Source organism: Lygodium microphyllum, chromosome 7, assembly GCF_053477565.2.
Source record: "Lygodium microphyllum isolate KBCC chromosome 7, Lygodium_microphyllum_v1.1.10, whole genome shotgun sequence".
Lineage (NCBI taxonomy): Eukaryota > Viridiplantae > Streptophyta > Polypodiopsida > Schizaeales > Lygodiaceae > Lygodium > Lygodium microphyllum.
This window is the reverse complement of record NC_141141.1, coordinates 59,177,015-59,194,994: the sequence shown is the minus strand read 5'-3', so window position 1 is coordinate 59,194,994 and position 17,980 is coordinate 59,177,015. Positions and strand designations below refer to the sequence as shown.

At 39.4% G+C, this 17,980-nt stretch overlaps 1 protein-coding gene across 1 annotated transcript; it reads left to right on the top strand.

Annotated features, from left to right (window-relative positions):
* The first annotated feature begins 1,173 nt into the window (after positions 1-1,173).
* On the top strand, positions 1,174-3,660 carry LOC148033493 (uncharacterized). The gene is made up of 3 exons (XM_087681432.1): positions 1,174-2,703; positions 3,012-3,128; positions 3,227-3,660. The coding sequence occupies exons 1-2, from the start codon at positions 1,623-1,625 to the stop codon at positions 3,095-3,097; spliced, it is 1,167 nt and encodes a 388-aa protein (XP_087537558.1). The 5' UTR covers positions 1,174-1,622; the 3' UTR covers positions 3,098-3,128; positions 3,227-3,660.
* Positions 3,661-17,980: the final 14,320 nt, after the last annotated feature.

The following is a 17,980-nucleotide window of genomic DNA, read 5'->3' as shown; positions in this document are numbered from 1 at the left end:
TTAGAAGTGTGTTCGAAAATAATCAAAAGCAAGGAAAGTACTATGGTGTGCACAACCATTCCTCAATTCTATTTGTATTCTCGATGAGCTTGTGTATGCAAGGGTGTGTGTTGGGGATTTGGACATCACTTTGGAAGGTAGTTCGACCTTCAAAATCTAGCTCTTTTGAGAGGACCTACATGGTGGCTTTGTGGCCTATCTTGCAGCACATCTTGTTATACAATGTCAAATGAGATGATGGGGGCAATCAGATTGCTGCTTGTTCATCATCATTGCCTTTGTGGCTTATCATTCACTACCTCTAATTGTGTAGGGGTGGGACGAGGGTCTCCAAGGGCGTGGGAAATGGTCACATAGAATGGTTTGTAGTCTATGTACTTTAAGAGCCTATACACCTACAAGCACATGAACTTGTGCATGTTGGTACATGGACTCAAGGATAAATGATAACACATAGTTGCCTATAGCTCAAATCCACACCATTGGGGTATTTAGAGGAGAGAGGAATAGGGAAAGCTGATGTGCAAAGGAAAGAGGTGTGCTCGAAGTGAGAGAGTGAATGGTTGAATGCCATATAGCATTAACTTTGTCGAGTTGATGTTGTAGTACCCTCATTTTTGAGGCTACAATGTTTACTTTATGAAGTCCCTCATTTCTCGAGGTAGAAGTCAAACAGTGCAGGACATGATCAAGTCATTGACGAGCGTGGCGACTTATGTAGGTCAATTGACATGTGTGTGTGGTGGCCTCAGATTTCTTCAATGAAATTTGGATTCCTTGTGGCATTTATACATGGCTCTTAATTTTCAAGGTTGATAGTTGGGCACTTTAGTTCTAACTTTGTTGTTTTGGGAAGACTTAAACTTTGGAAGATGCCACAAGGGATGTATGAATCTGGTTAATACAAACCAATTAGTATGTCAATAAGCATTATCATCTCTTATCATAAATATATCCATTCCGTTTTAAGATTATAGAGTCCTTAAATTTGATGAGGGGAAAAAAGGAGGTTGGGGTGCAATTGGACCGTGAGTGCTCTCCCATTGGAAAGGCTTTGCCACATGAGATGGGATCATGTCCCATGTGCAATTCCTACTAAACTACCAATTGTACTAGAGAGCTTCATGTGACAAAGGGGGAGTGATAGTTCTCTCTCTCTCTCTCTCTCTCTCTCTCTCTCTCTCTCCTAATTTTGCTCTGGCGCATAAGAGATACTCTCGCCAACTTTAGAGGTGCGGCTGATATGCCCTCTTTCAATGGAAGGTGCAGAAGCGCCTTGACTGGAGTCCAATCGGCTTGATTTAGCTTCCCTTCCTCTCTCTCCCTCCCTCCCTCTCTCTCTCTGCGACGCGCGCTTTCTGTTTCTCCCCCCATCAAGAAGGGGTGCATGCATTCTCTCAATTTCAAATCCCGAATCACTCAACTAGTGCTAGTGATTCACAAGCACTCAATCTAGTGGAAGTAATTCAGAGAGAGAGCGAGAGAGAGACAGAGAGAGAGAGAGATTACTGATTGAGTGATTCACAGACAAAGAGAAGACATTGAGACAGAGAGAGACACAGAGAGAGAGAGAGACTCCTCTCTTTCTCTCAGTAAACCAGTGGATTGAGAGAAGCTTGGGGATGAACGCCAAACCCTTATCTTCCCCCCACTCCCGCTCCCTCAGCCATGACCCCATCTGCCCCTTCCCCCAACCCAGACGCAAATTGGGCTTTCCTCCTGCTACCATGGACAGGCATGACTTTAATGGTGCCTTTGGGCTTGCCCCTGAGGAGAGAGAGCTCAAGGACGTCTGTTCCTTCATCCAGGATGAAGATGATGATCCTGTAGAGGTTGATGACGTCCCCAAGCCCTTTGCTGCATTTGGGTCGTACCGGCAGCTGCATGGTGACGCCGCCTTCGATGGCCCGCCTTCTGGGTCCGCTGCGTCCTCTGTTCCTGCAAGGAGGGGGGGCACCAGGTTCTCCTCTGAAGCCCCCGCAAAGCTCTTCGGCCCCAGCGGCCTCGACGACTCGCCCTCCTGGAAGAAGCCTGTTGTTGTCGTCAATATGACCACCCATGGCCATGATGAGAGCTTGTTGATTATGAAGTCTTCTGCTGCTTGCTATAGCTCTGATGAAAGCTCCCTCCGGAAGAAGGCAACAGAAAATTTTTGCGAGTGTTCTTGCCCCATCGACATTGTCAACGGCGGTGGATCAGTACATTCTTCTGACTGCAAGCTGTTGTTCAAGCTGAAGAAGCAGCATTCTTTCTCCTCTGACATAGATAGGGAAGAGGCATGGGAGAGGAAGAGGGATTTGTACCTCATGGACATGGAGATTAGCCACAGGCTCTGTGGCAAGAGTAGGGGTGTTGCGAGGAGTGTCTCAGACTGTGGGGTGCGTGCTGAGAGAGTGGATGTTGATGTCGATGTCGATGCTAGGAACAGGAGAATGAGACATCGGAGCCTAACAGATGAGGACTTGGAGGAGCTCAGGGGTTGCATTGACTTGGGATTTGGTTTCAACTATGATGAGAGCTGTGACTTGAAGAACACTTTCCCTGCATTGGAGCTGTATTGTGCAATCAACAAGCAGTTTGAAGACATCAAAAGTCGGTCCTCGCCAGTTTCTCCGCTGGATGGCACTCATTCACTGCTCAGGACTTCCAGTGATGGAAGCCCCTGCAGTCCGGTTAGCGATTCATGGCGAGTAGCTAGCCCAGGTAAATCTTTGTTTTTGTCCTAATACGTGGTGCACAAGCACTTCTTGCTCTAGGCCAAGGTGCATTTTTGTTTTAGTCCCAATAGGTGGTGCATCAGCACTTCTTGCACTTCTAAGGTAGTTGTGATGAGATGAAATGTCTGTACTACGTCCTGTATTTTGCATTGATTTCTGCATGCTTATGATACTGCATTGCAAGTTGCTCATCTCAGAGATTGTTCTTGGTTACAAACCGACACATGCACTTACGTAATTCTATGTCATCTTTCAAATTCTAACCACATCAAATTTGCTGTATCCGTGGTGTAGGTGATCATCCCAGCCAAGTCAAAACAAGGCTGCGACATTGGGCGCAGGCTGTCGCATGCTCAGTGAAGCAGGGTTTCAGCCTCTAGGCTGTATTAAAAATTAAGAATTACCCTAAAGGTCAATACCTCTGTTACAAACTGAACACCTGCATTTATGTAATTCTATGTCATCTTTAGAATTTTAACCACATTGAGCTTGTCACATTTGTGGTGCAGGTGATCATCCCAGAAAACGAGGCTGTGGCATTGGGCGCAGGCTGTTGCATGCTCAGTGAAGCAGGGTTTCAGCCTCTAGCCTGTATTAAGAATTATTCTAAAGGTCAACACCTCTGTGAATATGGCCATTAGTATATGGTTAAGTATGTAGCTAACTATTAACTTCTTCCAAGTTCCTGCTTCTAATGCTGAAGGCTAACTGTGTGGTTGTATAATGAAAGTTGGAGCTGACTTAGCTGACTTCTAACCTGAAAGGAAAGGGGATGTAACTTGCTGCTGCGAATTGGCTCAGCATCTGTCTCTCTACTGATGAACATAATTTAGTGGATGGTCTTTGTTCATCCACATTTTGGGCTGACAGAGGTATGCAGGATATACATTCACTTAAGTTGTATTAATTTTATGCCCTTTCTAATGTATTTGATATTCCTACCTTTTTGATTCCTCTGGTCACCATACCTTCAACTTGGTATTACATGCTCTTTGTAAGTTACTGCTACTGCAAATTTTTGCACGTTCAGTTTTTTAGAGTTGCTAAACTTAAGTTTGGATTGAGCTTATTTGCACAACTAGGCATGTCTATGTAATAATCTCTGATTTGTATACTATGATACTTTTCAAACATCATGTTTCTCAACATCTAGGAATTGGTGGTTGTGGTGATTACCACCTTACTAATATAACTGATGTTGGAATTTGTCATACTCTTGACAGCTCTGGTAAGTCTAGTCTCATTAAGTGTTTGTCCTCGTTATCATTGGAAGTTGAAGGGCACTGTATTCAAATTTTTGAACAGGCAGATTGGCTTGTTTGCTAAAGCCATTGTGGTTTTGCTATTCTGTGACTTTGGGAGTTCTTTTGGCAAGAAAATGGAGGAGGTTATTGACATGACATTATTCTTTTAGCAGTTTCATGATAAATGTTCACAGTGCAAGCACAATAAGGATTGCTTGTGGTAAGAGGATGGAGGTTAGTGATTTATTGGGTTTGATGTTTTATTTCTTTTGTTTTCTTGGATGTTAAATAACTAATATTGAGAGTCCAATCACAAGAAGAATGAAAATTTTTAGCTAATCAGGCCACTCTGAAAAATCCTCATTGGAAAGTTATATCAGATCCAATCACCAACAGATCTATCCCATTCAGCATCTGTTGATGTGGTAGATGCAGGCATGGCTGTTAATCATTGGAAAGTTTTGCATATAATAGAACCAATCACCAACAGATCTGTTCCATTCTGCATCTACTGATGTGGTAGTTGCAGGTACCGGTACAACAACCATGCCTTTTGGAGATGGGCCAGAGCCAGGTCACGTGCATAGTCAAGTCCAAAGGCACGTGGATGGCTGATTTGACCAGTGCTAACCTGTGTCAGGACTCCAGTGAGTTGATGGAGCACCTCCAAAAATGGAGGTACCCCATGAACTTCCTGGAGTTCAAAGGAGCTGGCAGCCTTGGATTGGTAGATATCCTTTTCTCTCTCCTCTTAAGAGTGCTTTCTCTTTATGGCACAGTCTGCATAAGGTGAGGTCCAGACAAACTTTAACCCGTGTCTATACTGCAACCTGAAGTATAGCACACATGCAAGTTCATTTGCCTGTGTGTGGCATGGTCCTCATTTGTTCAGTTATTGGTGTACATAGTGTTGTTCCATGCCTTTGGGAGATAGGTCATTTTGTCTAGTCATTGGTGTCCACAGTGATGGTTTGTGTATGATTGTAATACTTGTGCTCTTGCATAATGCGGTGGATTGTACAACTTTCAAGGACTGTATGCAAACTTAAAATAGTATCCACATTTATGACACCTGGGCCAGATGATACCTCTGTGCATGGTTGTATGACTTGTTTATGGTACGGGTTTGCAAACTATCTTGGCTTTTGGAGGTTGCATGGTTGGTAATGCTATGCTAACAGGTAGAACTGAAACGCATAATGTGAAATCTAGTTTATGCAAATTATACTTAGTTTGTCCATCTGTCAGGGGTAAGTTCTGGGTGTCCATGCCCATTTAAGTTTGTCTACTTCAGCTATGTTTGTCTTTGCACAGCCTGCCCACATCTTTGCGGCAAGGAAAGATTGAAAAGCAAGATCATTTGACACTGATCTATGGTGTTGTAATGGGATTGTCTCAGTTGTGGGCAAAATAAAGAATGTTCAGTGTGACCGAGAGATTTTCTGTACGAAATCACCCATATGCTAGATGTCCATAATCTAGAATTTGTATAAATTCATCCAAGTTGCTTCAAACATTGTCTAAAGTGAAACCCAATTTGACTGATAAGCAGCTTGTTTAGGATAGAGATTGAACATAATCACACAACCAAAAGTGTGTATAGAACTTTAACTTAATAACGGAAGGTTTGCTAGAAAAGATACAAACATTAAATATAGAGAAAGACAATTTGACTTCCAAGCAGCTTGTTTAGGCTATGGAGACTGAGCATAAGAATCCAACCAAAAGTGTATTCAAAGTTCTTGACCTAATGGATGGAAGTTGTGCTAGGAGCAGCTTGTTTAGGCTATGGAGACTGAGCATAAGAATCCAACCAAAAGTGTATTCAAAGTTCTTGACCTAATGGATGGAAGTGTGCTAGTGAAGGTCTTTGGGGTGGACAATGGACCTCGATTCAATGTTGGACATGTTTCTTTGCCAACTTGCAATGAGGATTGGAAAGTGAAACTTTCAGTTCAAATGTTTGGAACATTTTGTTTTGCCCAATTGTCTATGTTATGCATGCTCCTTTCCTTATTTGAACATCCAGTGACCCATTTTAGAGGCATTGTGGACTTGTTTAGTATTCCCTTTGTATTCCTACTTTGTACTAGAACATCTAGTGCATACCCTCAATACATAGATGTAATCAAGGATGCCAATTGGTATTGAGAAATTACATCTACTTTGTGCTAGAATGTGAAATGCATGCCTTGCATACATAGGACTCATAACCAAGGATAGCAATTAGTATTGGAGATAACATCTATTTTCATAATTATTTGTTATTGCAAATACCTAATTGATGTGAGTTAAGTTGGAAGCATACAAGACCACCTAGCTTTGACTAGCCTTTTTTTAAGGCTTGTAGAATTGCACTATGATAATTTGCCATTGTAACTCTTAGTTGATTGTGTTTGTTAGCCAAAATTAGTTGCTTTGAAGTGCTTTGAATCTTTTTTGGTGGTTGCAATAATGTCATATGCAATCACACTTATCTATAGCTAGAAGTTAACACTTCTCTCCTACATAGATTGTCTCATTGATAAGCTATGTGTATATATCATTGTGACGTTTTACAAGATGTATTTAGAACTACCTTGTCATCCATTTATTGCTATTTGTAGTTTGGTCCTAGCTCGAATCTATATGCTCACTCCTTATTCTCAAGTTCCTCTTAGTGTCACCTAGTGTCCATTTGAATGCATGTTACACTTTCTCTTGTCAACGTTGCTTATTGACATAGTATTGGTACTCTTACATATTTTTCTATTCGACATAGTATTGGTACTCTTACATATTTTTCTATTCGATCTTGTGGCTTAGACTTCTTATTGTAGTTTATATCAATTCTTTGATTCCACTTTTATTTTTCTTGGTGGTTGTCTCAAGCTTGCAAAGCAACATAAATATTGTGATGAATGCAAATGGATGCAAGAAGATTGAAGGGTCTTCCCAACTTTGGAGGCCGGCATGAATATTGAAGTACAATCTTTAAATATAGCCCTTTAGCTTGGCTCAATAGAAATGTGTAATATACACATGCAAGCATACAATTAGTGGAGTGCATATGTTTTTAGTCTACATTGCATCTTTGGAGTACACATCATACTTGGTATTCCCATGTAAGGGCATATTTTAAGATGCCTACTCAAAAGATGTATGATAAAGAGAAAAGGAGATGCTAGTTGCAAACACTTTGGATGCAAATCATATGAAAGAAATCCACTACAAAGTGCCATTGGCACAAAATAGAACTTATATAGCTAATGCTATAGATATTACTTATTACATCATGATCCTAGCTGATCTTAATATAACTCAATCTCAACCCTAGGCCTTCTGGAGTTCTATGTAATGGCTTTGCTACCTCAATTATATGACATCTTTCACCTTGATAGGTTGCATTGAGAGAGATTATACATTCCCAACTCAAGGAAAATTAAGGCTTACAAACAAGAGAAACATGTATTCTATTATTATACATTATTGTGTGGGTAATTCCAAATATGGTGAAAATCACAAAATGAAGTACAAAGATAGGATTGCACATTTCAAAGGCCAAGGTTGAAATGTAGAAAGGAAAGTGAAAAGTTGGTTTCCTCTATGGGTTGACAAGTGAAGGTTGCTTGTAAAGAATCATTATGGAGTAGTAATTTCTTGAAAAGCAAGTACTTAATGGCATGAAGAAAAAACCCTAAAAGTAGAAGGCCAAGGTAGATTTGGGAAAAGTATCACTAGGATTTGGGGAATATGCTTTGTTAAACCATGCATAAATAATTCTCAAGAGGAAATTGGAGATTTGAATCCATGTTTGCACAATTCTAACTAAACTAGAAATACATTTATTGAACCATACTCCATGTTTCACAATGAGAACTTTTTTGTGAGATTATATTTTGGTGAGAATATAATTGAACTTGTGTATTTTTGAAAAATGTGTTTTTTCTTCTACAATTTTGAAAAGAACTTTTAGAAAATTAAGTTGCCATTAGTACAATGGACCTATGTTTTTTGGATGTTGACCGTTGGAACAAGATGGATTTACAATTGATTGCTATATAAGAGATCCACACCATGGAGAAGCTTATTGTTGCTTGATTGCTTTTATCACTTCACTTAATATCAACCATATTGGCATTTGTTTACTACAATACTGTGCGGGGCTCTTGAGGACCGAGGCTCCTCATCAATGCTAGAAGCAATTATCATAGTGACTTGTCCTTTAGATAGAGTAACCATCTTAAGATCTCCAATATAGGCTAGACTAAAGAAATCATGCATAGTGAAATGCCCTCCTATTGTTGCATTCTCCCATAGTCTCACTTCCTTTATCTTACAATGTTAAAGCACTAATGCCATAACTTATGAATCTCATCTAACCTCTTCCATTCCCTTGCTAGAAACTTGCCTTCATACCTTCTTACTAGCTTCAAAAATTGATGTCATAATTGAAGAGGACATTGTAACTCAGTACACACAATAACTAATAGAAATGGTCTTGCAAAGTATCTAATTGTCTCCAATTGTAGCATGCATTAAGGAAAGATGATGTTTTAGTTTGCATGTGACATGCAAATGAAATGACATGAGATCATTAGCAAAGTAAAAAATGGTCCTTAAGGCATACAATAAGCAACAATCCTCATCCATAATGACATGACATTAGTAGCATAATTAAAGAGGGTTCCTCAAGCATAACATAAGAGTCCCCTATTAGGTTATTTAAAAATGTAGTACATATAGTATTTATTCTCTTCTCTCATTAAAAAGGTAGTACATATAGTATTTATTTTCTTCTCCCATTGGATTACCATAAAGGAAATTATTGCCTTCACTTTACTAGATTTAACAATATGTGAAGGATTAAAGTACCTCCATATCATTAGTCTCACTCAATATGAGAGGAGAACATACAAATGATAAGAAAATTTGAAGGATCTCCTCTTACAACAAAACCTTGTATACATAAAAATACAATGTTTCTAATTTGAAGAAAATTTGATCTAGGGACATTCTAAGAAACTTTTCAAACAATCAAGGATGTATCTTGCCACTTTTCTCCTTACATTCTTTTTGTGGACTTTTGTGACATCTAGATTGTCATGGATCTATGTATGATATAATAGATATACAAATAACCCAAAGGGAATAGTAAGAGAGGCACACAATGAAGTTTTAGCAAACAACAATTGAGTAGCGGGGGATGGGCCGGGAGGAGATGGAGGGTTTGAGTGAGGTTGGCTACACACCAAATGGAGGATGCCCACTTTACAAGTATTAACCAATCAAAGTATTGCTTGAGGGGGTTGGGCGATTGCAGCTCTCTACACACTAGAAAGGACACGACTTGTTGTTTACTTGCTAAACATGTCAACTCCTTGTCCACTTTTGGATGGGGAGTCTCCCCTGCCCAATTTTTTAAGTGATGGACATGGGTGCACTTTTTGCATTCGCAACCAATCAAAAAAATTATAAACATATTATTATTCACTTTTTCACAAAATGTGACTTTTTGGTGTGTAAAGACTTTGTGCCCATGTCTATGTCTAGTTTCAAAAATTGCATGCCCACACTCTGAGGTGTTGGGTGCCTATAATTTGGTGTGTAACTAACGGGAGAACGATTCAACCTTCTACCTTTTTGTGGGTCCTTTGTCTTCTTTTGTCTTGATTGTGCTCTATGCATGCAAGGGAAAAGATCCAGGGATCCCAAGAGGTTGGCTCTTTGAAAGCCCAAAAGGGAGATGGGGATGGAATGGAGGTAGAGTCTTATGCACAATAGTTAAAGAATGTACAAGTTGATTCTCAGGCTCTTTTCCACTAATATGCAAAAAAGTATACGAAGCCTCTCCCTCCCTCTCTAGTTCTCAGAAGAGAGTTCATCAAGCCAGTCTTGCAGATTCCCTCATAAGAGAGAGAGTTCATCAAGCCAGTCTTGCAGTCCCTATGGAATTGCTTTGTGCCACAACAGTTACTACTCTTTTTATGCGTTTCACGGGCACGCTTCCTTCCGAAGAAGAGTTTACTGGCTGGTTTGCTTCTGCAGTCCAGGTCCATTGCACTGTCATGGTGACTGCAAGTTGACAAAAGGCTTCTTCCAAGTGGTTGCTGGTTCTAAGGCTGACTCGAGAGATTGGATTTTCTCCTGTTCAGTGGGTTACAAGGGTAGGCTTGGTTCATACAGTGCCATGGTTGGTGCGGTCTTTCCCCTCAAAGTTTTGCTATCTGAATGCCCGGGCTGGGCGTCATTCCCGAGGCTCCACACAAATTCTGATGCACACATCGGAAAGATTGCTATTGGTCTTGGTACAGTTCTATACGTGCCTCCGTTGCAGGTTAACCCTGGGGTGATAGACGTGCAGTATGCATGTTATGGGGTAGCAGGATCGAGCCCGAAGAGGAGTTGAAGTTCTTTGTGAGGATAGTTTTCCCCATTCCCTGATGCATGCTGTCTATGCCACCAAGTTGATCTGGCCATTTTGCAGAAGAAATCTCAAACAAAGGGAAAGAGAGAGAAGATACACTGTAGTGGCTAAGGCCAGAAGCATGTTATCCCAAGGAAACAACGTTGCCACCTGCGCGTCAACCTCTCCAGCCAAAGGACAACAATGCTTATTCGTCTTCTTCATCTGATCATGTACCTGTCCGAACTCTCAGAACTGGGTGAGGCTCCCCTTCTTGGGGATTGGAAGATGGCACCACATGCTACGGATAGGTCCCATCCAACTGAACAAATGGCGGCATGATCTGAATGGAGTCCACAGAAAAGCTTCCAAAGCACGTCGGAGCTGGTTGCATATATCAAGGAGAAGCATGGCGAGGTTTGCCTGCTTTCATACAGTAATAGATGAATAAGACTCCTCCCTTTTAAGATGAATTGTTCTTTCCTATCACATGATGCTCTCAGGATGCGCATCAGCAACGTCTGGTCGTCTACCTGTTGCTCAGGGGTTGCTCAAACTGGTAAGGGGTATGGTAGAGAGCAAGCTCCGCACAGAAGGGATTTGGTCCCATTTGCAGTCAGGATTCACAACAGTCTTACGGTTACTGTTGGCATTGGCTTTCGGGATCAGACTACTCTCACTCTCTTGCAGGAGATTGAAGCTTTTGTGGAAGAACTCTCGACTCAGTAGTGCAAGAAGTCAGTCTCGAATTCACTGGCTAGAGGTAGGTGATTGGCCCCCGTCTTTGGTATTTTTTAAGGCGGTGAAGATCAAGAAAGCTTAGGGCACCATTTTAGAGATGGTGCGTGATGGGGGAGTGAAACACAAAGGGGATAGAATGGTGACATTTTTTGGTTTAGAACCTATGATGAAGGATGTTTACCACGACATAGCTATGCTCTTTTGGAATGTGTCTCCACTTCAATGTCTCCATCAAACCAATCTAGTAGCTGAAATGGTTCATAATTGCCAATTCAATGCTCTAGTTCCTTGGGGATTAACACGGCAAATAGCCAATCTCAATCCCACTCAAGGAACCATTGTTACTAGCCAAGCAGGAGAAGGTATTGCGAGACAACCAAAGGCAAAAGGTTAGATTCGAGGTGCTTTAATCTTGATGAGTTTGGCTTGCATCTCAAGCCTTCCAGTTGGACTAGTTCTTTGAAGAGGAACTCTTCCACATGGTTAGCCACACGAAGACAAATAAATCACTAGGAAAGGGTAGGCTTCCAATGGAACATTTTCAAAAATATTGGGACATTTTTGGGAGGGATCTAATTGAAATGCTAAACGAAGTTTGCAAATGTGGGGAGATGTCTTCTAAAGTTAATGCTAGAGTAATTAAATAATTTTGAAAATGAACTCTTAGATGTGGGGAGATGTCTTCCAAAGTTAATGCTAGAGCAGTTAAATTAATTCCTAAAATAACAATGAGAGTTCAGTGCAAGGATTTGAGGCCTATTAATTTGTTGAATGTGGCTTATAAGGTGCTTGCTAAATGTTTGGCTTTCAAAATTTAAAGTATTCTTGTAGACATTATTCACCCCATGCAATTTGGCTTTGTGTTGAAGTGTAAGATCCATGATGTAATTCTTAATTTGGTGCTCTTTATTGATCATGCTATCTTTCTGGATTAGAAAGTCATGTTTGTGTATGTCAATTTAGATAAGGCATATGACAAGGTTAAGTGGGATTCTATGCTTTTGACTCTAGCTAAATTTGGCTTTGGCCCAAGATTGTGTAGAACATTCTTTTTTTTTTTCAAATGTGTCGATTGTGGTTTGCATTAATGGGTACTTCTACGATTCCTTCATGTAAATCGACAAGGCATATGACACGGTTAAGTGGGATTCTATGCTTTTGACTCTAGCTAAATTTAGCTTTGGCCCAAGATTGTGTAGAACATTCATTTTTTTTTTCAAACGTGTCGATTGTGGTTTGCATTAATAGGTACTTATAAGATTCCTTCATGTTGAAGCACTATGTTAAGCAAGGTTGCCCTCTGGCTGCTACTCTTTACTTTAGACTTTGATCCTCTTCTTTGTAACATAGATCTTCTGGTGCAAAAGAAAGTCCTTAGAGGCCTCACTCTAATTGATGGCTCATCCTTCATTGGATTGATAACTGCAAATGACAGTGCTAATATCATAGAAGAGGAGGAATCCACTTTGATTGCCTTATTCAATGTTTATGAGCAATTCTGTGAGGTATCGGGCGCCTAAGTTTAGCATTTCCAAGACAGGTTCTTCATCTTCATTTTAGAGAAGAGTTTAACTTATTGGATAGACATCATTAAAAGATATTGGGCTAGGGAAGGTTGTGAGATATTTGGGTTATCCTATGCGTATTAATATTATGGAGAGTCAAAGGTTTAACTAGTTGTCAAAGAAAAGCAACAATAAAATGTCTTATAGGAATACATTAGCTCTCTCCTTTGTTGGTGAACTCATTGTGCTTTGACACATACTTTAGTCTTTGATAGTAGTTGTGGCATCTATTTTCCCTTTTTGCAAATTAGCCTAAATTTAGATGATTGAAAAGATTTTTGGAAATTTCCTTTGGTTAAAAGGTGAAAAGAAAGCTTGTCGTTCCATTAGTTGTCTAGTAGCAAGTGACTTCAAGGAAGGAAGGAGGGGGCTTGATCATCAAGCTTTATGATTGTACATTATCATTTGCCATGAAGTGGCTTTGCAATGGAAGGCCTCCTAGCCTTGGTTTATTCTTTCTAGATGTTGGATCAATTCCTCTAAAATTATAGGCATTGAAATCTCTTAGTGGGATTGTTTCATGGCCAAACTACTTGTTTTTAGGATTTTGCAATCTAGTATTGTAGATAATATCATCAAGACTTGATTGTGAGTTCTTTTGAGGGTGGAATGGGTGGACATAAGGAGAGGCATGATGACTCTAGCTTGGCACTCTTTATTTGGTGTAATCATCTTCCCATTCAGGGGGTCCCTCATTAGTTTTTGTCAATCCTAAGCTATCAAGAATTTTAGTGGGGATAAAGGTATTCGAATACATTGTAATTTGTGGGCTCTGGGCAAAGTTGATTGGTATCCTTTTGAGGAGTTGATTTATATGTTTGCTTTATCAAAAGTTGAAAGAGATTGGGCGATCTTAGCCCTTAGTGTTGTTAAAACAGAATGCCACATATTTTAGCTTGAAACACTATTAGCTCCATGGAATTCCTCTTCTAAAAGTTATGATGATTCAAGAGTGCTTCCACATCATGGATTAAAAAAGCAGCTGAGTATTGGAACTTAGAAATCCTCATTGGCCATTTGATGTAATGCAAAAGATTGTGAAGGTGTGGTTGTTGGAGGATCAACCTACTTTGTTTGAGGATCCTTATGAAGAAAGTGTGGTTGTTAGAGGATCAACCTACTTTGTTTAAGAATCCTTATGAAGAAGGTGTTGAGTAGGGATAAACTGAGAAAATGGGCCCCTAGCCCTCTAGTATGCCCATTTTGCTATACTGTCTATCATTTATTTTAGGAATGTAAATGCATTAGGCCAATGTGGAAAAAGACTAGGAAATAGGCAAGAAGTTTAGGTTTTCATGATGTGATCACTTGGAAATAAGCCCTACTTAGTGTTAAAGGTAAAAGGAACCCATCATTTTCCCTTATTGGAGTGGCATTAGAAGAGTGGTCCTTGTAGCCATTTGGGAGGGCATGAATAGAAAAGTCTTTAAGGGTAGCTTGGGCTATTGTGGACCCAACTAATAGATTTGATAAGCTTACTTGTTGGTGCCTTAAGTTACTAGCTTGTGTAGGTAAAGAAAATTATGCTAAAACTTTTATTTTGAAACTTATCAATACTGTGTAAGTAGATAATGATGTACATATTACTACTTAATACAACAATCACATTACAAAAAAGAGAGGTATATAATGTGTCTTGATGCATTTTACTTTTTATAATTGGGTTATGTTTGTTTGCTTGGTTTGCTTTTTTAAACCTAAGGATTCATGCTTGATTTATGTGATTATATGGGGGCTCATATACCCTTGCAACTATTATACATTTCTTTTATTGAAGTGTTTATATTAAATATGTTTGCATATTTACATAACTATGTCTTTTTGCAAATGTAGAAACCTCGCATTTAAAAAAAGCCTTTGTTTATTGGACAAGATGAACATGTAGGATGTAACCTCTATCATGGCATTAGCAAAATATGCCTTGGGTATGCTTCAACTCTTGTGTATACATATGCTTAATGGGCACATGTATGAACTTATTCTTTTTTTGTAAAAAGATTAGGAAACATAAGGCATATTAAGCTGCCAAAAGAATATTAAGTTGCCAAAAGATAAAATATACAACTTTAGATAGGAATAGATTGAGCAGTGTTAACACTTGCAAATCACTAGTAAATTTTACTTTGTGGCTTAGCATATGCATATTATCTTAAGGTGTGAAGAGTCACATTATTTTATGCATCCTCTATGGAAGTTATGATTGTAGACGCCCTAGGTTAATGATGAGTTTATAGAGATGATAATGGTAAATATATAGATCATACATCTTTTGGATTATAAGGGAGCTCTCCCTCTCCCTCTCCCTCTCCCTCTCCCTCTCCCTCTCTCTCTCTCTCTCTCTCTCTCTCTCTCTCTCTCTCTCTCTCTCTCTCTCTCTCTCTCTCTCTCTCTCTCTCTCTCTCTCTCTCTCTCTCTCTAGCGATTTTAGCCCTACTCAATAATCTTTGTTAAGTTTTGGAGCTTCTAGTTAGTCCATGATGAAAATCCAAAGAACACGTAAGGTGCATATCATGAGCTCGTTTCCATCCTCTCTATCACTTGTTAGGTTAATAGTCAAAAATCTTTGACACAAGGTTAATTGGAATCAGGACTTAGTCACATTGTGAATAATGCATCTAATGGTAGCCCTACATCAAAGGGTACCATAGGAGAAGAATAATAGAAGATGTATTACCAATCTCTAGTAAAGGAGTTAAGATCAATTGAAGACCTCTTAAAGGGTTTGCCTTTGTGAGAACCTAGCCTATCATTTCTAATGGATTAGTTGCATTTGATAAAGAAGATCACTCATCTCTCAACACTACTTGAATTCAACCAATGTTATAATGTTCCACCTCAACCACACATGCTTCCTACAGGTTTGATTTTGGTCATTCTTTGTGTTTACTCTCTATGTGTGTGTGTGTGTGTGTGTGTGTGTGTGTGTGTGTGTGCGTGCGCACGTGCACGCGCGTGCCTCTCTCTCTCTCTCAACAATTAATGATTGTATATTTTCAACCTCAATGCATGTGTATTTGATGTGCAAATACAACAATGAGAGCCAACAAGCAAGACAAATTTTGGGAGTATAGAGCATGTAAGCCAAGGCCTGTGTGTGTGTTGACAATATATGTTGTTTGCTTCTCTTTGTGTATATTTTCAATTTATTATTTTCATTATTTTGTAGGTTTGGTACCGTGTTTATTCTTTTTTTAACACAATGAGACTATAGTGCCAATGATTTTTGCTAATTCCATTCCATCGAGTCTGCAATTGTGCCTCTAGGCCTCCTATTGTGGGTGCGCCAACAATCAAGGTTGCACGCATAAGAATGAGCTCTCTATTCAAATTTCCACTCCCCACACATAGAGTTTGAAGTAAGGCATCTCACTTAAGTTCGATACGCTCTATCCATTTCAACTTAAATTGTGAATGGCCTTTGCTTTTTTTGGATGACTCATGCATATGGTTTAGGAAAAAATGAATGGAGATTGCATGCAACCTTCTTATCCATTATAGGTCTTCTAGCAGTAATTTCGGATGATTGAAATATAATTTCTTCTTATCCACAAGTGATTTATGGGGTTAAATTACAATTATATCTTATGAGTGAGTGGTGCCTAAATTGATATCATAAAGTTTAAAATATAGTCCTTCCTTGAAAATAAAATTTGGCTCTTTGACTTTGTGTATGTCTAGCAAATTTTCACTTAGTGGGAGGACTTGAAGAAACTCTTATTGATTCAAAAGCTTCAACTGTGTTAGCCATGTTATCTCTCACCTAGTTATAAACACTTTCTCTCTATCCAACCGGTACTTATTGATCCATGAAGAAGACAAATGCACGACTAGATTTGAGTTGTAGAGAACTCACCTACTTATCTATCTTGAGGTAGTCCTAATGATTCAATGGGCTTGCAAGTGGCTCCATGATCCAAGTGTCACTCCTCAATCCCATCAAAAGTGAATCTACTACCCACATAACCTCATCTAGCTGTGGGTCTTCTTATCTAACTCTCATATGTTTTATAAATTGTATAGGAGAGATCTTATCTCTTAAATAATATTACAAAAAAAAATGCAACCACAAGAAATAATTGAAATATATTGTAGTTGCACATTATGAATGGTGGTGCTTAAATTAAATTAATGTAGCCGAAAAGGACTAATCCTTCCAAAATGTTTTCAATACCTTATGCCTTTGTTAGACTTGATCCTTATTCACCATTTATGATTAGCATTACCCCCTAAATGAGTGTCAATCCCATGGCACTCATGTCAAAGAGAGCACATGTAGCTTACAATGAAGATGTAGAATGTGTTAGGAGACTCAATTAAAGAAAGTATCGATAGTAGGGCAACATATGATGCTAATGAAGCTATTGTTGATGAAGGAGGGTATTTCTCGTGAAATTTGTAGTTGATGATAGCTAATGTTGTTATGGGTACCAAATTATGTAGAAGATAGTGATGTTGATGCCATGGCCCTCGGTCCTTCTCATGAATAGAACTTGAATGGTCATTGAAAATGAATTTGAAGTTGCAGAACATGGGAGATATGATGTTGAAGTCTAGTGATAGCTCATGATTCTCCTTGAATTGTTGGGCACACAAAGTAAAACATCACATATGTTGACTTCCTAGGAAAGAGTGCAAATTTTCTTTTCCATGTACAAGTCATATATAGTTGGGGATTTAGCTCCTTGAAGCTTGGCATGTTGTCACATAGTTAAGGACCCAAATAGTTCATAGGTTGTTGTGCACATGTTGTGATGGATGTGCATGGAGCATGGAGAGAGAGAGAGAGAGAGAGAGAGAGAGAGAGAGAGAGAGAGAGAGAGAGAGAGAGAGAGAGAGAGAGAGAGAGAGAGAGAGAGAGAGAGAGAGAGAGAGAGAGAGAGAGAGAGAGAGAGAGAGAGAATGCTTCTTTCTTGGGGCCTCAATATATCTCTTGTACCCTAACAACCTTCCAGTTGAAGGTTAATGTGCCTTTAAGGGAGACAAAAGAATAGAACATGTGAGATACCCTCATCCAATGCCCATCAACATTCTTTTCCAAGGCCCAAATCTCCCACTAGGCAAGTAAGCCATATAGATTCTTTGCATGCCTTTGTGGTTGCTACATATTCTATCTTAGTGCTAGATAATGCCACACATTTTTGCAAATGAGACATTTATGAGATTGCACCACCATACAAGGTAGTGGCAAAATAAAGTATCCAATCTTGGTTTGAGTACTGATCTAATGCGATCAACACATTTGTAGGAATACTAGAAGTAAAAAGCACATTACCATAACCTTGATGTATAGCTATTACTGCATTCACTTTCTCAATGTTCACATAGCCT